The 23883-nt window shown below is 38.0% G+C and overlaps 3 protein-coding genes across 3 annotated transcripts in view; 1 reads left to right on the top strand and 2 right to left on the bottom strand.

Moving 5' to 3' along the window:
- The first annotated feature begins 2848 nt into the window (after positions 1–2848).
- LOC591006 (retinol dehydrogenase 8) lies at positions 2849–7148 on the top strand. The gene is made up of 3 exons (XM_011678556.2): positions 2849–2916; positions 3360–3453; positions 6063–7148. Exons 1-3 carry the CDS (start codon positions 2859–2861, stop codon positions 6409–6411), a joined length of 501 nt encoding a protein of 166 aa, XP_011676858.1. The 5' UTR covers positions 2849–2858; the 3' UTR covers positions 6412–7148.
- Positions 7149–12693: 5545 nt separating this feature from the next.
- Positions 12694–14133, bottom strand: LOC115928743 (serine/arginine repetitive matrix protein 1-like). Its single transcript, XM_030996598.1, has one exon. The coding sequence runs from the start codon at positions 14131–14133 to the stop codon at positions 12694–12696; it is 1440 nt and encodes a 479-aa protein (XP_030852458.1).
- A 239-nt stretch (positions 14134–14372) lies between these two features.
- Positions 14373–23883, bottom strand: part of LOC100894030 — a 34885-nt gene continuing 25374 nt past the window's right edge. Inside the window, exons 4-7 of the mRNA XM_030996597.1 lie at positions 18297–18364; positions 17410–17581; positions 14535–15577; positions 14373–14455 (exon numbers count right to left, since the gene is read on the bottom strand). Of these exons, the coding sequence (XP_030852457.1) occupies positions 14373–14455; positions 14535–15577; positions 17410–17581; positions 18297–18364 (1366 nt within the window). The remainder of the gene's footprint in view (positions 14456–14534; positions 15578–17409; positions 17582–18296; positions 18365–23883) is intronic.

Genomic DNA, 23883 nt, shown 5'->3' with positions numbered 1-23883 from the left:
ACTGAGATGTAGGAATTTAGTCAAGCTCAAAATAGGCATCCCTTCCAAATTGAGGACGATTAAAAATAGCATCAACAATTTTGACATCTCAAACTCAAATGAAATCAAGTAATTTAGTTATATACATTCACCAAATGCACACTCGCACATTAAATGTGAAATAATATAAATGCAAGTTGGAAGGGTCATTATCACAGTTGTACTGGTATTATTTTATAGTTTTCTGTATATTTCCAAAAATTAATTCCAACAAATACATAGATGCAAATTTAAAAAGTTCCTATCCCATGCACGGCCGTGTTGCAGTACCTGCTGAAAAGCTGCATGTATCTGTATCATCACAGACGATTTGCGGTCTGTATGAGACTAATCTACTCCGATCACGAGGTCAAGATCAAAGTTCATTAATGCTCTTCATTCGCTGGTGCATATATATGTTTTGATACAACGAGTGCATACTACCAGGTACTCGTACATGTTCAGTATTACACACTGCGTGATAGAGTATTTCATTTCTGGGATTTCTAAAAGCTTACAAGCAGGTGAGTAGAATCAGATTAGGAAAACCTGAAATATCAAACATGTGTCGATTATGTATTTACAACGTTTAATTGTGTAAGCTTAGGATGCAGACTACAATGATAACAGGGAACAATGTACCCCGACTCATACATTTCAGGCATATATAGGTCGGGAGTTCACTGATCAGATCATCAGGGATCGATATGCTTTATCTAGTTTGCACGCACACACTCTTGTTGATCGTTTCGCGTGTATACACCTATGGTCTGCACGGTGAGACTATGCTGAATGCAAGTTGCATATCTATGCTCTTTACTTTAAGCTGCTCCAGAAAAGACCGAGACGGACAGAGTTAGGCTCTTACCAAGGCTTCATAAATTGTGGTAAAATGTCAAATAGAGTTTGTGTCCGCAGACTATACTATATCACTGGCCGTGGTTATAGTATAATTGTTCCTGTAGTCGCACTAAAGATATATGTCGCTCATAGGAGTGGGTTCATGCAGTAGATCATGCAGACACATTGCATGTATATGTATAATATAAATGGCACCAGTTTGTATGAAGTAAGAGCAATTGCACTAATTGTAGGCAGGACACGACATAAATGCGTTGAATGAAGGCCATGCGATGTTGTTCTGACTAGTCTTCCCTACACGCCGATCTATAGGGTGAGTTTCCAAGTGAGTTCTATGATGTTCGATATTGTAATCATGATGTTCATAGAAGCCTGCCCTTCTCTCACTGCATAATTATAACCAATAATATGTTTCCACATTATATCCTTTGCTTTATTGTACCATGTGGTAGGGTCTGTGCTTGTATAGACCATCGATTTACAGGTGCGTGACGTGATTGGTCAATGAGTAACTTGATATTTTGTTAAATAAAAATATATAATAATCATAATCATAATGTATGAAGCGCTTAATACAGAATACCATCTCTAAGCGCTTTACTGATATTATTACCCCGGTCATCTGGTACATTCACGCACAATATGCGCCATCTCCACTCCCTGGGTAGTATTCTTACAATATGGTCATCATGAGGGCACTTGGTTATTACTTACACAAAGGCTTTCGTCGTTTTACCAGGTTCTCATGTCCTCTTTGGGTATTTGAATATGTTTTCCTATATTATAATTACGAATCCGTAGAAATTTGAATTGATGCTGTATATTTGATAAAGTCGTTTTTCAGTTAGCGTTGCGGAAAGAATTTTAATCAAATGAAATGCGTTAAAATTGTAATAAATTGTTCTTTTGACCTCCTGTTTGAAACACTATCAGTATGGCGTCTCGAATCGCTTTGATTACTGGCTGTTCGTCTGGTATAGGGATGGAGACGGCTCTGCGATTCGCCCGACGATCTCAAGATCCTATTACCGTCTATGCTACGATGCGGAACATGACGTCGAAGAACGACATCGAGCACAGAGCTGGCGATTGTCTGGAGAAGGGTTTATTCGTACGGAGGTTGGATGTGACGAAAGAGGATACGATTGTAGATGTTGTTTCTCACATCAAGTCAAAGCACGGGCGATTGGATATACTAGGTATGTACTATACAAATATAATGCAGTCAAGACAATATGAAGAATATACTAGACGATTTGAAGAAAAAAAAATGATATAGTTCATATTTCTTGAATCCAATCTAACAATGTGTTAATTGCAAGAAGATAATTTTTAATACATCAGCGATACCACCAAACCGACCGATTATTTGCCATTCGGCGGTTCGGGTAAGTATTTATTATGCTCACTCTGCTCTCGGTCTGATGTCAGATTCGTTCGTGTGACAGGGATTTAGTGTTAATTATGTTGTTTATCCAGAGGCCGTCTAAAGAGGGATTGTGATACCCCACCCCCACCATTTAAGGCATTTTAATGTTCTGTCGTCAAATCAGAACGTGTAGGGACTTTGGGGGAGATGTGTTTTGGCTAGCCTGTCGACAAAGCTGGCCCGACCAACACATTTATTCCAGTGCCCTTTTTTCTTTTATGCCAGGGACAAAGTGCCTATACATTGAACATTATAAACTAATGCTTGCCGACAAAATGTACAATGTAAAAAATGTGCCAGCATATATCTATTGATCTATAACTCGTTATGTATCATTATGCGGAAAAATGACTATACCCAACTCGTTTTGTACTTTCGAAACTGTTATCATGTATCAACTGCAGTTTTTCTTCTCTTTTTTTTTAAACAGTAAACAATGCTGGGATAGCAGGACTTTGTGTTTTGGAAGCGACAGATCTCGACATATTCAGGAAGATGTTCGAAACTAACTTCTTTGGCGTGGTTCGCCTGTCAGGAAGTACTTCCCATCATGAAGTCTCAGAGGTCAGGCAGAATTGTCAATATTAGCTCCATCGGAGGTTTCGCAGGTAATCTCATACTTTATTTAATTCATTAATTTTTGTAAATCTACCAGAGTGAAAACGATATATATGATTTTATGCTAATAGGCCCACATCTTTTTTCCAATGCTGCCCAGTTTTACTTATCAAAATAGTCTTGTAAACCAATCGAAACACATGTATTTGATATTGAATGAAGTCTGGACATTGCTCTCTATATAACATTACTTTAAAAGTCATTTCGTATAGATATTTGCACTATGTGTGATATTTATCAGTATAATGCATTGTGTTAATCGAAATTTCGTTTTAATAATGTAGCATTTTAATACTGACAATAAAATTTACCCCGAACATTGAAACTGCTATATTGCAGGCACGTTTATCTATGTTTAATCCTGAAACAGCAAATATAAAGCGATATTCCTATTCGATATTATTTAGTGATACTGTTGGTACTGTCAATGCAGGTTTCCCATTCTATGAGCTGTATGGATCTTCTAAATTTGCTCTCGAAGGATTCTCAGAAAGCTTGGCTATGATCTGTAGACGATTCAATATATGGTAAGAATTGAGCTAATGTATGATCGAATTAGTTTTGTTTTATTTTATCAAGAATAGTGATTATTTGTAACTTTATCTTTGTCATCATTATCGGACCTTTTAAAAATACCGGCGCCATTTTATAAATGGCAATGGCTCTAAACAAAGGCATGCTAAATCTTTCCTCTTCTTATATTTGTACATAATAATAATAATAATAATAATAATAATAATTATAATAGCCTAATAGTCCACTCCAAATTTTATTAAACCGAAACGGAAATTCTTGTTGCCCTATTGATCGTGAGCCCGGCAGCCACTGAGCAGCGCCAGATCGACGTTGCTACAATAATACATGTGTACTTGAATTTCCAGGCGGAAAATAAAACAAACCCAAGCCAAAACCCTAAAGTCAATGTTTTTGATTCTACATGAAGAATGTTTACATATATGTTTATCAAATTTGTTGTTCGATTCCACTCTCTTACTCTTAGTATACATGTTGCTAACAATGCTAAATGGGAATCCACGCTTTTAGAAGTCATATTATAGGATCAATTCGATTTTGGAGTTGCGTCCACTCCAAAAGTATTGCGCAATCCAAACCAGACAGTGGTTCTAATTGCTCTTTTGAGAGTGGTATCCACTATTCTAAGAGTGGTTTTCCACTCCAAATCAAATTGATTTCTTTTACGACTCGTGATAAGAAGAGTGGATTTCCACTCCTGTCAATCTATATAGAGACTACTAAGTCTTAGATGTGTAATGCATTATGGTGTAAATATTCAAAACTGTATGGTAATACGGCTAAAGCAAAAGTCTAATATAAAAATCTATACTTTCCTAGTAATTGGACAGGGTTGCAGCGGTCCAATCATGTCTGACAGTGACTAAGTTCGAGCACGATGTATTAATCTACACTTTCCCGTTAATGTTACAGGGTGACGACTGTCCAACCGGGTCCGACTGCGACTAAGTTCGAGTACGATGTATTAATCTATACTCTCCCGTTAATGTTACTGGGTGACGGCTGTCCAACCGGGTCCGACTGCGACTAAGTTCGAGTACGTTTTATTAATCTATACTCTCCCGTTAATGTTACTGGGTGACGGCTGTCCAACCGGGTCCGACTGCGACTAAGTTCGAGTACGTTTTATTAATCTACACTCTCCCGTTAATTTTACAGGGTGACGGCGGTCGAATTTTTTATTCCCAAACAGGTTTGCAATTTCTTATATTTTCGTTCTTCTCAATGGGTGATACGTCATTATCAGCTTGGAAAGAGGTCACAAACAATTAGGCTTTGATTTTTATTGCTTTTATCTCACTATTTATAAAGGCAAACAAACGGAAGAAACTGTGACATGAACCCACAACTCTATGATTGTATTACGCTAACCTTACCGATTGAGCCAACGATGGGTTGATGAAAGATGATTCTGCATGATTTCTATAACGCTATCACTCACCCTAACGGTTACGTCATTGCTAATGACGTAACATATCAGCCAATCAGATGACCGGAAATATTAGCATTGGCAAACCTGTTTGGGAAAAAAAATTAGCTGACGGCGGTCCAATCAGGTCCGACTGTGACTAAGTTTGAGTTCAATGTATTAATCTACACTCTCCCGTTAATGTTACAGGGTGACGGCTGTCCAACCGGGTCCGACTGCGACTAAGTACGAGTACGATGTATTAATCTAAACTCTCCCGTTAATGTTACAGGGTGACGACTGTCCAACCGGGTCCGACTGCGACTAAGTACGAGTACGATGTATTAATATACACTCTCCCGTTAATGTTACAGTGTGACGGTTGTCCAACCGGTTCCGACTGCGACTAAGTACGAGTACGATGTATTAATATACACTCTCCCGTTAATGTTACAGGGTGACGGCTGTCCAACCGGGTCCGACTGCGACTAAGTACGAGTACGATGTATTAATATACACTCTCCCGTTAATGTTACAGTGTGACGGTTGTCCAACCGGTTCCGACTGCGACTAAGTTCGAGTACGATGTATTAATATACACTCTCCCGTTAATGTTACAGGGTGACGGCTGTCCAACCGGGTCCGACTGCGACTAAGTACGAGTACGATGTATTAATCTAAACTCTCCCGTTAATGTTACAGGGTGACGACTGTCCAACCGGGTCCGACTGCGACTAAGTACGAGTACGATGTATTAATATACACTCTCCCGTTAATGTTACAGTGTGACGGTTGTCCAACCGGTTCCGACTGCGACTAAGTACGAGTACGATGTATTAATATACACTCTCCCGTTAATGTTACAGGGTGACGGCTGTCCAACCGGGTCCGACTGCGACTAAGTACGAGTACGATGTATTAATATACACTCTCCCGTTAATGTTACAGTGTGACGGTTGTCCAACCGGTTCCGACTGCGACTAAGTTCGAGTACGATGTATTAATATACACTCTCCCGTTAATGTTACAGGGTGACGGCTGTCCAACCGGGTCCGACTGCGACTAAGTACGAGTACGATGTATTAATCTAAACTCTCCCGTTAATGTTACAGGGTGACGACTGTCCAACCGGGTCCGACTGCGACTAAGTACGAGTACGATGTATTAATATACACTCTCCCGTTGATGTTACAGGGTGACGGCTGTCCAACCGGGTCCGACTGCGACTAAGGTGGAGAACAATCCGGATATAACCGATGATCTGTTGGCACAGATGGATGATGAGAGAGTTGATCCTGAAACAAGGAAATACTTCTGCGATCGCGTTAAGATGAGGAGAGATGTTCTCAAAAACATCTCCCAACCAGTGGAAGAGGTTGTTGACGTCATTGAAAGAATCATCGACGATGAGAAACCCTTGCTACGATATCAGACGAACGAAGCTTCGAGAGAGATGGCTCGAGTTCGATCTCAAGATCCGACTGGAGATGCTTGGATTGAGAACAAGCTAATGACTGGGTTTTTCCATGATGTAAACGACTAGCACAACAACAACAGGCATTCAACGACTATGCAGACCACAAAAAATAGTCAATATGACAGCGAATTTGTTTTAAATTTGTATATGGGGTCTTTTGTACGGTACGCGTCAGTTTTACGGAAAAATATTGTTTGTTGTTTAGTTTCATTGGTTATACAGGGCTCCTGTATAATAAAATTATTTTATAATGATATTTATCGAAACTAGATATCACTGTCGATTCTAATGATAGAGGAGTTTGTAAGTTTGCGAATGATTAATACTACTTCTAGGTTTTCCCGGCCAATTTCGTCAAAGCAGCAATCAATTTCATTAACGTGCATTCATGTTTGAGCAAATTTTCTCCACTCGCTCCCCTGTTTCATTTTTAAACTTGTTGCGTTCAATTTCGTTCCGAGTCACCGAATTTTCTAAACATGCTCATTCAAATTAAAGCTTGATTCAGTCAATTTGGTATTGCGTAAGGGTTATTCAATTTCGCCAATGTTGAGTGGGAGGAGAATTCTTTGGCGAATTGCGGTTTCATTTTTCGTCTATGGCCAACCTTTTTCGCAATCGGGCTATTCAAGTTAAAACTAGACCTCATAATCATAGTATGATGCTCGATGTTTATTCGGATATTCAGTATTTCATGTTAATTTGTTTATTCTTTTTCTCTATGATCTTTTCTGTCTTCTGATTTCACGTTATATAATCCTCTTATTTGTCTGATGTATTCATATTGCATTTTATGTTTTCTCTTTCTTTTGACGTTCTTTATTTATTCATATCTTCATATCTTTCATTATAAATGTCTTTAAGGTTAATTTTGAAATGGTTTGTTTTGATCAATCTTGATTGAGTGGGTGATCTTTATTTCTTTTCATTTAACATCTTTTTCGTTATTCATCATTGTATTTTGTTTCCATCATGTCCATGTCTATTAAAGCTGAACTCTACTTCTGTCCAGGATCTGTTTATATAAATATGCTTAGAATAGAAGTCACAAATTGTGACCCTCAGTTCTCTGGGGATACTACCCTGTGTAATGTCAGATATCTGCTAACAAATACGCATGTCATTCCTACAATTAAACTTTGCGTGACATTGTTTCAAACAGAAGTACATTAAGTGACAAATTAACATCAAATGAAAAGCAATGCACAGTGGCAAATGATCAATATCTTGCCAAAGGACGTTATTGCCGAGTTTGGATTCGAACCATCAACATGTGGATTGAGAGTCAAGTGAATGAACCACTATACCACGATACCTCTACACTGGTTATTACTATTGGTGCTATATGGGGCTATTCATTAGATTGGTATGTGATATTTATTCATCTGTTTTTACTGCCACCATTTCCAACGAACGTCCGACCATGAATGATGATAATGTTAAAGATCTAAATATTGACATTTTCTCTCTGTTTATTTTTATTTCGATTCTTATTCAGTACTGTTATGCTATCGTTGATGCATATGCCTTTATACTTGATCATGCACAATTTCTTTTTTCTTCTCTTGAAAAGGATTTTTTGTGGGTGTGTGCGCATGACCACATACTAATCTGTTATGAAAGTTTTTTTTTTTTTAATTTGATATCAGAAACATATTTCTAACTGTATAGTTTGGCTTACAATCTTTAAATAAAAAATAAATACAAATTTACCCTTCATCTGCAGATTTCTTAATTAATAAGTTTTGGTAGTGCGTTATCAGTTAAATTTTGTTTTAATGTCAACATCTATTATCATTATATTCAATTCAATGTATTGATTTGTCCAATGTAAGATCAACATGGATATTTGTTTCACTCACATTTAAAATAAAGGCTCTTACATAGTTTACAAAGAACGTAAATATGATACAAAACATGGATACATTTTGGTGATGACAAAATAATAGTCATACATAATATTGATTTTCGTTTGGTAATGGCTTGTTTCTAATTTAACTGTCTCCATGCATATTTATAAATGCAATTATCTACCACTATACACTTATAAAAAATATAGCTTTTAAACTGAAGTATATCAGAATAAATCTGATAAGTTGGAAATTATAATACTGAATTATATGGGCAAATAATGTTCCACACTGTACACAATTACTTCCGCTTTACTCAATTCCTAGCGAAATGTAATGTTAAAGAATAAAAAACAGAAACGCTGGATAATGAGACGCGTTGTATTTAGTAAGATGCCCTGATTGAATATGTTTGTAAATCGCTGTTTTCTACATCTTCTTGTGCACACGATCAAATAAATTGTTTGTTTTTTGTTTATTTTGTATCGCTGAAATGTAATTTGATTTGTATAATGCAGAAGGAAATAAATGCAGTTCAATTCAGTTCAATATAATTGACTCCATGTATATAATATCATTGTTCAATGGTGCGCCGAATTAAGACAGTCGAAAGAATGTTGCTCGTTGTCAAACTGTAATTGATAATCTGCATCAATTCTATTCGCATAATATTACAAAAAGATGGCATAAATATGATTTTCCTTTCGTTCGAGCATGAAATTCAATACAAATTAACAAAAGCCCATTCATTTTAAGATTTAATGATTGTGTAAGTAATTTTGATCCTTTTTTGGATTTCCAATATATTTCAAGTAAATTAAATTTGAGCAGGACAACTTTCTGTACTTCTAACCTAATTTAACTCTTTTGAGGTACAGGTAAAGCACCATGAAATGAGATTATTATATAGATTATTTCTACAGGAGTTTAACGTTTTAAAGAAGATTTTCCTAGCAATTTGAAGGTAGCGTGAGCTGAAAATGTGATTAAACTAATCATTATGATACATAATGACTCATACAGTCAACCAAATTGCTCATACCACTTGTAAATTTCCCTCTTTTTTCCCTCGTCAATCAAGAATGAAAGATGGACTGGTTGAATACTTTTCGATGTAAGCTTTAATATATCACATTCTCAAGAAACATAAATTGGGTCAAATACATTTTTAACATATTAATATTTCAAAAAAATACAAAACTTGGTATTAAGAGAATGAACAATTTAGTTGTTAACTGTATGTCCTCATTATTGATAATTTAGCAAACAACGACAGCCCTCTCTCTCTTATTCTCTCTCCTTCTCGCTCTCTCCTCTCCCCTTCCCATCTCACATTCTACCCCTCCCATGCTCTCTCTCTGTCTCTCTCTCTGTCTCTCTCTATCTCTATCCCACTCTCTCTCTCTCTCTTATTCTCTCTCCTTCTCGCTCTCTCCTCTCCCCTTCCCATCTCACATTCTACCCCTCCCATGCTCTCTCTCTGTCTCTCTGTCTCTCTCTCTGTCTCTCTGTCTCTCTCTCTGTCTCTCTCTATCTCTATCCCACTCTCTCTCTCTCTTATTCTCTCTCCTTCTCGCTCTCTCCTCTCCCCTTCCCATCTCACATTCTACCTCTCCCATGCTCTCTCTTTGTCTCTCTGTCTCTCTCTCTGTCTCTCTCTATCTCTATCCCACTCTCTCTCTCTCTTACTCCCTCTCTCTCTCTCTTTCTCGCTCTCTCCTCTCCACTTCCCCTCTTCACCCTTTACCCCTCTCTCTCTCTCTCTCTCTCTCTCTCTCTCTCTCTCTCTCTCTCTCTCTTTACACTACCCAGCAATGAGTATCAAGTTAAGGAGTATTAGTAGATATACATAGGATTCTACCTGAAGGCATTACTAATTTTACTACGTAATCGCTTTAGACTTGTTTATCTTTTGCTATTAAGCACCACCAAAATATACAAATCTTAGTGCTTTGGATGTCTTAATGAGCATAACTGAACGCTGATATAATTCCTAACAGAGACATTAAATAAACAAAAGTAAGACATAATATTTAAACAATATATTCAATTTCATTTTATTCGTTGTTCCAATGTGACATGTGTCATTATCTTGCATGCTTTAAAATCTCATTCGAAGGCTTTTCCAATTCAAGTAATTATCTACATTGTACGTTCTTAATAACTACTTTTACATTATTTACGCATTTCATTTAGGTTGTATCATATATCTATTTTACAATCATAGTTCTATTGCATGGTGATTGCATTCAATAGCATTAGGAGTTGTGCAAGTCATCAACAATCATTCATTATAATCTTCATCTACAATCTAAATCCTATTGAAAATGTATTTGTATAGTATGTACAAAAATATTTCTTGTAACGTTATATACACATATAGGCAGCCAAGATGTTCATCTCTTATCTAAATTGTTACATACTTTGTCTCGGAATGTCATACAAAAACAGAAATAAACGTTTCAAAACTTGACAAGAGAAGTCGAAATACAATGATTGCATAATCGTGTTGATATCATCTTTACGCGGTGAGGGCACAGAGTTTTATTACATTTAATGTATTCATGAAAAAGCTTAGACAGATCATGCACAAGATGGACTACTGACATAATAGATGCCATATAGAGCACCTTAAATGAATAAAGGAACGACATTTTTTTCGCAGGAGTTTTGATATCTTCATAATACTAGCTTTCAAGGTTGATAGCGACCTCTCTTTTACCTTTTAGCGCTTTGCAGGCTTTGAAATTTTTCTTGTATTTGAAACAAAAATGTAATATGTAAGGCACGACAGACTTTTCTCTTCTAAAGGTTGATTAATCCGTTGCATGCTAACTGTCACAACATTACAGACAATACATCGCAAGCAAGGACTGATGAATCAGAATATACGGGTTCCAATTTTAACAAAGTTAACATTTAAAGATATAAATGGCCTGGACACATTTGCCTGACGCATCTGATGATAGTTTTGTTAAACCCAAATTATTTAGTCATGAATGAAGTTTTCAACTTGAAATAAGCCTTCTATTTTGTAATATTTTGTCAAAATTAATTAGATAATAACATGTAATATGTCACGTTAAGCATCGTTCATACAATATGCCGCCACAAACCGCTGCGGTTTACTGCGTCAACAATTGACGCAGATAACCGCAACGGTTCGTCGATCCTTTGATGTGGTTGTGTTTAATATTAGCACGCATCATTCATTTCATTCACATTGTAGTATCAAGGCATAGATTAAATACGGGTTGAAACATATTTGGGCTTCAATTTGGCAAGCACTCCAGCGCTATAAGATAGTGGGTTTGCCAGCTTGCTTCCAAGTATTTTGAAAGAGTTTAGCCGATTTTTCCTCCAATACATGTATTTTGTAAACGGGTATTTTAAAGTAGTTTGTCATGCTCACATGAAAGTGTGCGTGGGGTAGGGCGAAATGAGGGTTAGCCCGGTCCATAACCCAATGTTAGAAACACCACTGTCTCAGTACAATGTAGTAGCAAGGAGACTACTAGCTTGTTGGTGGTAGTGGTGCAACATTATAACGGTTATAAATTGTAAGCTTATGGCAAGGATAAATATATTTCATGGGGTGGGGGGGGGGGGGGGGGTGAAGGATTGGAATAAAGCGTTATAAAATGTTAATGAACGAACAAACTGCTACCTCATATCGGTCTGCCTTATCAAAGAATTTCAATCATTCTAAAGTCAACACTGTCACTGGCAAACTTTGCTATGTTAAAGATGGTAACTAGTCAGTTCACCTTAAACTGACAGAATGCATATACTGAGGTAGCCATGTTTCCGTTGCATCTTGCATTGTCACCTGATTAAAATTGATGAGAAACACATGTCATTATAAAGGGTATAAAGGGCAAGGCAAGGTTTATGATCATTTCAGTGTCCCACATATTACCATGTATTGTGAACATACATGAACATAAAATTAGTCTGGTCTGACCTTTAGCAGGGCTACTAACTGCATATAAATTCCATCAATAAATTATGGAACGTTCTTTGACACATGACTATTCCTACTCTTTATGATAACCAAGAACATGTTTTGTGGTGCATTAACCTCAGAGGGAAAAGAAATCAGATTTCACATTTTAGTCAGACGGTACAAATGTACGTGGTGTGTAATATGTTTGATAGAAAAACGAATGGCTATCAAAAGAATTTGTTCTGTTTTTAATACAACTTGATTTGTACGATGTGTATGATTCATAAAACTAACCTGACTTCCTATACTGTGCTAAAACAATTAATTACAATTTGATTGCCCCTTTATTATAACAAACTTCGTTTTTGTTAAAAGGGTACAATTCTACACGCACTGTAGGTTGTAATATAAAAAAAAAATCCATAGAATTTGATAAATGTGGGCAAAGCAAAGCACATTCGGAATTGCATAATTCAAAAATAAAATATAAGCAAGCTGCAAAGAAACTTGAGGAAATCATTTTAAAAAAGGGGGCAAAATATTCAACCTTTATCAAAATTTCTCCGGTGATCTAGCTTTGTGCTCCCCATTCCTTCTCCAATCAGACAGGACATCTTGGTCGCTATGCGCCCTCACCGGTGACCTACGTGCCTCCCTCTTGCTACGCTCTTCCCTGCAATCAAGTAGAGCTGTTTCGGAACCAGACCTTGTTTCGAATCGAAGGATCTTCTCTGCTTGTTTGGAATGGGGTTTCTGATGCCTCTTCTCTAACTTCTCGAAATCTATAGGTCGTACATACCTGCCTTGGTGAAAGGTTTGTTGATATTCTGGATGGTCACGAATTGGTTCATCACTTCGCAAGAGACACTCCTCGCTGAATGGTCGACTAACACCTCCAAATGTGTCGTGCTTCTTGAGCCGATGTCGAGGAGAAGAACTAGCAGATCTTCCCGTTCCCCGGTTTCCAGGCACTTGCAGAAAATCTCTCCTTCCGTCCAGTGAGTCGTGGTAACCTCGATCCCCTCTGTCCATACTAAGACTCTCCATACTTCGCCGAGGCCTTGTTGGTGATTTAGAAGCCCTATAGTGAGCGTTAATTGACCCACGACCAGGCGACACAGCTCTTCCTGGTGATTCTCCTCTGTTCGGACTGGGATCATAGAATCGTTGATGCCTTCTGCTTCGAGGGCTACGTGACCGTTCTTCTGATCGAGCCGGTCGAGCAAAATCCTCAGGCGGAGGTCTTCTACCAGGGGAAACTGGTAAGGGATCCTTTGGCCGTGCTGGTAATCTATCATCCCTTTCTGGTGTGTGTTGTTGATCATCTGGTGTTTCGTATCCTCCTACAAGGATGGTTGGTGGTTCGAGGGTTTGTCTGTCTCGTAGATCTCTAAGATCTAACGAATGCCTGGAAGGAATGCTTTCTCTTCTCGTACGTCTTATCTCATCATCGATCTCGCATGTATCAGCACTGTAGGCAGTGACAGCACCATCATGGAAAGAAGCCGCTCCCGCTCGTCGAATCTGGGGCGACCTCTTAACTAACCGGAAAGCGCTTCTTCTGTTTTTGACGTCTTCTAACCTAGGAGGCAGGTCGTGTGAAGGAGTCTTTTCAGGTCGATCATAATGTTTGAAAGGCGTGGTTGCATGGGATTTGGGATCACCTGTTGGTGATGGTTCTCTAGAGGGTTCACGAGAAGGCTCACGTGATGCTTCCCTCGATGCTTCCCGGGACGCCTCACGGGAAGGTTCCCGTGAAGATTTCGACTCGGGTGATCCCTCTGTACTATAGGCCTTCTTCCTTTCCTGTCGCAAATATTCTTCTTCAATGCTATCCTGGGATATAAGAGACTTTGTTCTACCGGTACCAGGCAAGAGAGTAGTCAGCCGTTCTTTAGCGGAGCTTTCACCACAGGTTCGTGAATCGAAACTGATACTCCTAGGCTCATTACCCCCTTGGCTACATAACACCTTGGTGGGATATTCTAACATAGAATCACTATGCTGCTTATTATGAAGCTGTAATCTATGGCTTCTATATGGACGAGATCTTCTAGAATTGGTATCAAAGAGAACATCTTGTTTTATAAACTCTTTGAACAAGGCATCAGTTTTCTCATCTATACTATAATCTCTACCTTTAGGGTAACAACTTAGTCCATCCTCTCTTGATCTAGCTAGAGGACTTGTACGACGGATTTTCCTCTCACGCAGCGCCCCTCGTCTCTCGTTTAACGTTTGATCACTCTCTTTCCCAGTTGTAACAGTGGATTCAGTTCCAGACGTTTCAGTTTCTTCTTCAGGAAAGCTGAAACTGCCAAATATAGCTTCCTCTCTACCGGCTACAAATTCTCGTCGTTTGGTTGACGCAGTACGGCGATCACCTCTATTACGTGTCATGGGCTTGCTGTCTTCACTTGCTCGCCCTACGACAGCATTCACCACAGGCTTGTCTACTGTCGGACTACTACTATCACTTGACATGGTAAAGGTCTGTGCACTTTCAAAGCTCGTGCTTTCGTGATCACTGGCTGCGAACATTTGACGTCGTTTCCATTCAGTCTCTGTCTTTTGTTCAATGGATGCATAGCCGCTGTCACCATGCATTCTGCGAAGATTCCTCGGACCATCTTTCCCCGAACCACCACTGTCCCGATCTCGCTCAGATATGTCCGACTCCTCCGCGCTAATACTACTCACAGCTTGCTCAAAGCTATCATCAATACCACTCTTCCCATCACTCTTCTCCTGTCCACTACTCTCTTCCTCCAGAGTTGGACTCCGCAGGAGAGGAGGTAGCATATTTTCTTCCACGGTCGCTCCTATCACAGTTGGATCATACTCAGACGATCCTGATTCTTCAGACGAATGCTGCATCTCGAGCGTTGACCTCAGCTGCCAAAGGTCCTTGTATTCACTCGCTCGCACGGTCTGGTTCTTACCATCTTCCCTTGGACCGTGCATGGTGGGTTCCTTTCGCTCAGGAGGAGGGTGCGGATGTCTTTCAGTATCTGGTGTGTCTTTTCGTCTCGTTCGAGACGGTGAACGATCTCCCTTGATAGGCACTTTGTCATCTGCGCTTCTGTCGCGTTCTCTCTTTCCTCCACCCTCCCTAATAGGGCTCCTCTGCCTTTCATCAATATGTCGTATTTGGCTGACGTCACCTTTGCTGTTCTTGAAATCGGGTGATTTGGCTGCATGATCATTGACAGGATGGTTATGGACTTGGACATGAACTGTAAGGGAGTCACCAGTCTTGGTTCCTTCGCTCTTGACAACCTCTCCTGGATTGAGCATAGTCCTAGGTGACTTTCCTCGGTATCGACCTACACGCTCAAACTCATCGACGGGAGGTGGATGCAAAGGACTGACGTCACCGTGACGTCTGATCACAACCTGAGCGTTGTCCGATACGTCACCGTTATGATCGCAATATCTGGAATGAGAAAAAAATTGAGTATTACAAATGTGAGTCATGGCCTGGGCACATTTAAAAAAAGGATTATCCAATCAAATATGCTTAAAGTAGATATTCATTGATTTAAAAAACTAACTATATTTCATTATTGCAAAGTTGAAACTTTGATTCGACAAGGTTATCAAAATTCAATGCTTGGAAACATTCGAAGTAATGATTATTATAAATTATAAAACGCTTAAATACAGCCCCGGCATAGCACCTGAAGAACTCTCCGAACGCTGCAGAGATGTGTGAGATCACAGTATGGACATGACTTGCACAAGCAGACGATGTCGCATGACATCTCACACATTTTCAGTGCTTGTGTTTTCATCTTATCTCGAGTTTTTTCTCTTACTTCACTACCGTCAGGCTAAATTTATAATATATTGCCTCACTCTAAACCCCGCGCATGGTTTTATTTTGATGACAAATGCAGCGATACAAAAATAAAGGAATCTGTCGCTTGTAAACAATTTAAGACGCCATTGAATATTCAGCTGCACACACCGCGGTATGTTCGGCGTTTCAAGAGGGAACAAATGCCGTCCTTAATATCATTCCGGGTGTTTTCAATTCGAAAGTCTGGTTTCTTTGATTGTTAATTAACCCCTATCCTGTGTGTTTACAAGCAAAAGATTTTAGTTATCGGAATCGGGTCATATCCCTTTTGAATGGTTTGACATGCCATCACATTTATATACACTAAACTCATTATAATTTGACAACTAAAAGCTTTGCAATTATGTTCATTCTCTATGGAATGTCGTCTGCTTGGGCAGTATTGGTCCATATAGTGACGTCATTAAAACATCGTTATTTTTCCGGCGAATCTCTCGTATATCCCAGCTGCTATGCAGGTGGTTGTATTTGTATTTTTATAAATCACCCGATATGTATTTGACCTAAAACTTGTACGATGGCCATCTGTTAGCTTACCAGTTTCTAGTCATACATTAGTTGACATATTTGTGATTTTCTTTGAATTTCACCTTTAACACGTTTGAGATTTAAGATATAAATATTTCAAAATGTAATGCGCATTGTGATCTATATTCGATGCACTGCTTTTACCATTTTTGACTGTTCCTAATATGCCCTTAAAATTGGGGGATTGGGTAGGATAATTTGAAGAAAATTGTGCCAGTGAGATTATTTGGTTGATCCGGGTGTCTATTTTCTCATCAGAAAGCGAAATAATGGGAATTAGACAGGACAAAAACGAAACAAAAACACGATTTCAAAGACTTTCTAGAAGCCAACTCAAGGACAGTTTCAATACCCTGTATTGAATTACCGATAGAGACCGGCCTTGTTCAAATGCCGTTGTGATTTTGGCACATTTCATAGGGTGATGGACAGGGCTATTGAGATTGCCTTGGGTAGAATTTTTAACGTCTTTGAGAACATCGACAAAAGGCAAGGACAAGAACATAATCAGAAGAAGGAAGTAGAAAGGAAGAAAATGAAGAAGAACAAGAAGAACAAGAAGAAGAAGAAGAAGAAGGAGAAGAAGAAGAAGAAGAAGAAGAAGAAGAAGAAGAAGGAGGAGAAGAAGAAGAAGAAGAAGAAGAAGAAGAAGAAGAAGAAGAAGAAGAAGATGAAGAAAATGGAGAAGAAGAAGAAGAAGAAGAAGAAGAAGAAGAAGAAGAAGCAGAAGAAGAAGAAGAAGAAGAAGAAGAAGAAGAAGAAGATGAAGAAAATGGAGAAGAAGAAGAAGAAGAAGAAGAAGAAGAAGAAGAAGAAGCAGAAGAAGAAGAAGAAGAAGAAGAAGAAGAAGAAGAAGAAGAAAAAGAAGAGGTAATTACCTGTTATCTCTGTCTGAGATTGAGAAGGAAACTTCTCTACTCCTCGATGTATGATTCGAGCATGGTGTACGGGGTGTTTCCATACCCTCTAGATTCTCACTATCGCACTCTGTAATCTCACCAAGGGTACAGGTAGGGGGTATGTAAGCTGGTGGGCTCCAACGATTTTCTCCTGTAATAACAAACAAATAAAATACGTTCAGTAAAATGTGTTGAAAAGTTTATTTATTCTTTTTAATGATGATCCATAATGAAAAAAAAACTAAAGCAAAACGAAGAGATAAACAAGAATTGGCAATCACTAGTATAAATATAAGAATGTTTTTTAATATGTAAGATTAATTATCATCAGAACCCAGTGATAGCAACGAAGCACACTAAATAATATAAAATATAAATATAATATAAACAAGCCAAGCCAAGTCGTCGCTTCAGCAGTAATATTATATGTGACTAGTGCCATCTACGCCATCAAAAAACATTTTTCCTCAATAGAAATTATAGTTTAACTGGCATTTCCATCGTTGGTTGAAAGGTGATAGCTCATAAAAGCAAGGAATACAAGTGAACTGTGATCGCATTAGAACATGTTAGACCAAGCTCTTATCCGAAGGTTTTGTGATATTTGTGTAAATAACAATGCACCATACAGAAAAGCTTTTAATTTCCTTTGGTTTGATGACGTTAATATGCTTGAAAGACGATATGAAATGAAAAATAATGCCAAGATGAAAGCATAACACGACACTGAAGTGTTAATTAATAATTCCTGCCAAAAACATTCTTTAAAACCTTTATCATGTTCTATTTATAAACAGTGATGACGCAAAGCGTCGGATTACTGAATCGCTCAGTTATTGTTTCGACGTGATGATAAATATTCTTACCTTCATCTTCGACGAGTTTTTCAGATGTTTCACCGTCTCCGTTAGCCGCTCCATCTTCACGGAGTAACCTATTAGAAGGGGAGAGAAGGGAAACGGGAGAGAAGGGAAACGGGAGAGAAGGAAAAGAGAGAGAGAGAGAGGGGGGGGGGGTAAAGAAAGAGAAGGAAGGGAGAGATGAGAGAACGTTTAAAGCAACATGATAAATGTAGTTGGTATCAAAGTGTATTGCATCATAATTCGCTGACTCTAGATTTGGTTGAATCATTAATACTGTGTCTGTGTGTAAAGGTCTCGGAAGCAGCTAACCATTGGTCCCTCCAGAAAATACTCTAATTTATTCAGTGTAAACAGAATTATGAATCCATAACTATCACAGTAATGATTATGGTTTAATCAATAAACGCAATTACCATAAGACGAGGAAGGCGAGGAAGAAGAAGACAGGGGGGTGTTTGACAAAGATCCTAAGTTGAACTTATCTCTAAGTTGGACTTAATCATTATGGACAGCCGTGAGATTCTTTGAAAATATTTTGTAAAAGTTATTTAAAAGGGCATGAAATGTTGATTCAAGGAGATTTCATGTTCTTGATGTGGAATTTATGAAAAGTATAAAATACTTGAATTTTTTTCATTTGAAAATATTTTATTTTAAGGCTACAAATAGAGTAATGTTAGACTTAGGATCTTTGTGAAACACCCCCTGGAATAGCTAGCTCTTCGATTAGAAATATTTAATAGAGGAGAGAACATGAATGATGGGAAAATCAAGGATGAAGAAAATCTTTAGAAGCATTTTGTTTTAGTCTTACTCATATTTTGATTAATACATTTCTTTAAATTCTGATTGCATTATTGTAGATATCACCCTGTCAAGGATGAGGTGGTTGCATCGCAATGCATGGAACGCTAAGACTTCAAACACATAAAGATTGTTAACACCAAAAACTACGTTTCCTGTTCCGCTTCTCTCTTTCTAAAAATCTATTTCCCTCTCTTGTTTAGGAAGTAGGTGTCATGCCTTGGGGTAAAGGCACTGCACTTCGGTGTCTCTTAAAATGCAAGTGGTTTTCGTTTACATCATTATAATAATGGAACCTTTAGGCGGCGAAAAGGCCAAAATGATGTTTAACGCCAGGTTTCTGTACACGGAAGGCAGAACGACACTGAGAAGTAATGGGGTAATTAGTTATACAGGCGAGGGATGTCAGTAATCACTATGATATACATGCATCACGGTAATTAGGTCAGGATGAGACCAAAATGTGTAGTTATAATGGCGCCCTCTCAGATGAATTTGTGGTGTAGGGAAGGAGGGGAAATTGAATGAACAAACGATGGGGGAGAGAATTCACGGCATCAATTGAGATTTTGTGAATTGGTAAAAATTCCCTAACAAAATAGTCAATACATAAAAAATTAAATGTTATAGCTTCAGGCAAATGACATCAAAATATTACCGGGAAAAAATCATCAAAGAATTCGTAGCTTGTAAAATAAAATACTGTGTAGATGAAGGTTATCTTTACTTTGTCATCGTATTCGTTTGTGAATATGGTAAACTGTCATTCAACGCAGAATGTATCAAAAAATGTATAGTCAACGGCAATTGCTGGCACATATGAAAACAGAGACAGGATGGCAGAAAGATATATAGACAGAAAATGGAATACACGGGTTTATTGATAAATGAGAAATAATATAGCGAAGTAGAGAGAGAGAGAGAGAGAGAGAGAGGGGGGGGGAGAGAGGGAGTGAGAAAGAGAGAGAAAGAGAGAGAGGTAGAGAGTGAGAGAGAGAGAGAGAGAGAGAGAGAGAGGAGAAATGAAGAGGGAGAGAGAGGGAGAAAGGGAGAGGGAGAGACAGAGAGACAGAGACAGACAGAGAGAGAGAGAGAGAGAGAGAGAATGAATGAATTAGGGAGAGAGAATCAAGGAGGAGAGGATATAAAAAATATATATATCTAAAAGTGAGTAAAAGAAATTAACGTAAATTAATTTTCAAAGGAAAAAAAGTAGACATAGAGATTGGAGACTGAGAGAGAAAGAGAAAGAACAATAGAGGGAGAATTTAAGAATTCAGAACACGACGTTGCAACAGATTATGATTGTAGGCTATAAAGCATACATGAGTAGGACGACCAGGGTGTCAAACATATCCCCTGGTTGAGCTTTTCAGCTGCTCTCATCGTGTATACATAGCTACTCATACATAAACCCTCTAAGATCATTTGATATGAACAAAAAATGATATCGATTTTAAAAAGGCCAGAAAAGTACACTGCCGGCTTTTCAGTGTGTACAAAGGCTCTACTGGAAGTCATATACTGTACGTACAACCAATGATTTACACATATACACACACATTTATCGATACGACGGCACTGACCGAAACTTAGAAAATATGATACTATGTCATAGAAATGTTTATTATTATCAAAGCAAAACACCAGTGTTGTGCATATTGTGTCCGTGAATCTGGCAAAGTTGATGTATTTGTTCAGACTTATCTTTCATGACCATGTATCATGAACAATGCAGAATATAACCGGTATATTAAAATATTGATTAAATATACAGTTCTTTGTTCATTCAGTGAATTAAACCAAACAAAAATCAGTGGTTTAATTCAAATACATCATGGGACGCAAATTATTAGCCCACAATCAGTCTTTCAAACAGCAGATAGAAAGACAGAAGAATTATAATGATATGCCCGCAAATTCTTAAAAACGAATTAAATAGCAGTCTGCATTTATGTCACCATACAATACACCGTCATATTAATTCCATGAAAATCTATTTCTGAAACTCGTATCATAATTTTCTCTGAATCGGGTGAGAATAGACGAGTGCCTGAAGGAAAAACTGCCGTCATTCAAAACACGTTTGTATGTCAAGTACTTTAATACTAGAGAGAAAACTCATTAAAGCTAAATATACCATAAAATATGAATTCTAATTGGAAATCTTTGAGTCTACTGAAGTTGATATCAATCACAGAATGCTTAAAGATAAACTCCAGTACTGGTAAAAAAAAAAATTTAATTCTCACAGAATCAAACGAAACTTACACTGAATGTTCAAGATTACAAATAAATGACATGTGCCAAACAATTTTGGAAGAAAATGTATACTGGCTGAGTAATGAGCATAGAAAGACAAGGAAATCGAGGTAGTACTAGCCCCGACACCATGTGTGTTGTCCCATATATAGCTTTCTATGTGAGTGCTTGTTACTTTACCAAGACTCGGTCAAATTTATTATGATTTTGATGACTCCAGAACTTTGCAGTGCACACCAATACTTACATGCTACATGATCAACTGTTTCTGATCCTTTCCACACCTTTTCTTTCACAACGCAATCGCATTACCAGTACTAAAGTTTATCTTTAATCTCTCAACCTTGCTCATACAGCTTTTGTCCGATAAATATATTTCTCTTTCTTACGACAATCTTTGAGATCTAGTTCATTTTAATAATGTTCTATCCATTTACCGTAGCTATTTCTTTAGAAAGTTTAACGTTTAACAAAATAATGCTAACCATTCGTTTTAATCTTATTTGTGTGTAACATCCATTAAAAGGGTATTTCCATTCCCAAACATTCATTCAATGTTCTATCCATTTAGCATGACATTTAAAAAACATTTTCTTTGTCACGTGCAGCCTATATTATTTGTGTATCTCTCCTAATTTTCTCTTTTTTTTTTAATACAAAACGACACACAATGCCGCTTCAACATACCCGAGGGAAGGAGTACACATAGAAGTACGTGTCGAGCTTCAACATGACCTTAAACATAATATTACAGGTCTTCTTACTTCGTGAAATAAGAATGAGTGCATTAATCGACATTTTCTATTTGAGTACCTTAGGGCAAGTGATACCAGGGCAAATGTTACCCAATATAATTTTAACCCACAATGCAAGTCATGTACATACATGGCGCCGGTATCTATTTCTTCATTTTCTCATTCATGTTCCTCATGTAGCCGACCGGCGGAGACGATGTCCGAGTGGCGTACAGAGTTACGTCAATGGCAACCTAGACTCGCACCCCCTTCTCATTAAAGTGAAACATTAGCCTTCATTCTCGGAAACATTGGTGTTTTCACCGAACGAAACCCTTCCGTGGATATTCACACCTACTGCTTCGCCTCTTCCTTCGTCTACACTCTAAAACGCTCCCGGAGGCCATGTTGGAGAGAACGTGCCCACGGCTCGACGAGCGTCATCGGTCATCCCGAACAATGACGGAAGTAGCCGAGCGTCATCAGCCTCCACGAACAAGTAGCCGAAGGACTGTGCTTTATTTCCGACTCACCCTGCAAGCTATACATTTGAACTTCGTTGTAAGTTTGTTTGTCCGTTTTGGATTGGGACTTATTATCAACCTGGCCGTTTAACATAGGCTACAAGGCAATTTATATGACGAAGGATAAATTGTATAAAGGGAAAAGAGAAGTAAATATTAAAATATGAAGACATTAAGGGGGAAATCAGCATAGAAAGAAGTAGGAAAATGGGGAAAGACAGAACGAAAACAAGACAGCGTTATGACTTCTTATGTTTATTTACAGGATATGTGTTAAGATGATAGGAACTCTTTTTTCATCAAATCACACTTATTAGGCAGTTAACCGTGTCTCGACTCTCGGGCAGATTTCTCATCAGATATCCCATTTAGTCACACAGAGAGTAATCTTACTCATTGCTTATCATTCTTCGAACATCCCACCTGTTGATGAGAGATGTATGCTGCATCCACGAAGTTCACCTCAAGACACGATGGATATTGATGGTGATGATTAGTGATCCGAGACAGATAATAGTATGTTGATCACCCGAGGTATAATACGCTAATCGATGGTAATGACGTAAATAAACGCCTTTATGTAGCTATCTGAGTGAAATGGGTATGTAAAAACCTATTCTCACCAATAGGTATGCTAAACTGTAGAAAATATCGTTTTAGTTTATTTGATTAGTATAATTTAAGATGTAGCCTTTATTCATAAGAAAATTGAAAAAGGCGTGTTTGTTGAATTACCGAATTTCTATAATGGATATTGAATTCGTGTTCATAAATAAGTATGCTGAACAAGCGCAATATATTGTGCTTAAAACATTGTAGTTGAGAAAGATTTACCAATAGATGTGTGTGTTTAGATTGAATAATGATAGTAGCATGGGATGCGCTTGATTTGTTGTACTTAAAGGCGAATTTATTTAAAGTAGACAATAGACAATACCATGTTACTATAAATATATATAATTCAATAATCACGTAAGAAAAACCGTAGTATACGCTTCCTTAATCAATTATCTGGATTCAATAAGTAAGCCTTTCGAAATATCCAAGTTAGTGAAATAAGATTGACATATTTTGGAATAACTCTTTCCTGTCTTCACCTGATCTTTATTTCTTTCCAAACTCGAACTCGTCATACCCTTCCACGACCTAAATTGTCAAATCATTGTCATAGTGACTCGCTGAGACTCGGGTAACCCTACACCAAAGACTGGGAGGTGACGTTGTCATGGTAATTGATATTGGGAAGGGTATCTCAATTTCAACCGA

The sequence above is a fragment of the Strongylocentrotus purpuratus genome, unplaced genomic scaffold (assembly GCF_000002235.5).
Source record: "Strongylocentrotus purpuratus isolate Spur 01 unplaced genomic scaffold, Spur_5.0 spur5_scaffold_3, whole genome shotgun sequence".
Taxonomy (NCBI): Eukaryota; Metazoa; Echinodermata; class Echinoidea; order Camarodonta; family Strongylocentrotidae; genus Strongylocentrotus; species Strongylocentrotus purpuratus.
This window is presented reverse-complemented; position numbering and strand designations above follow the sequence as displayed.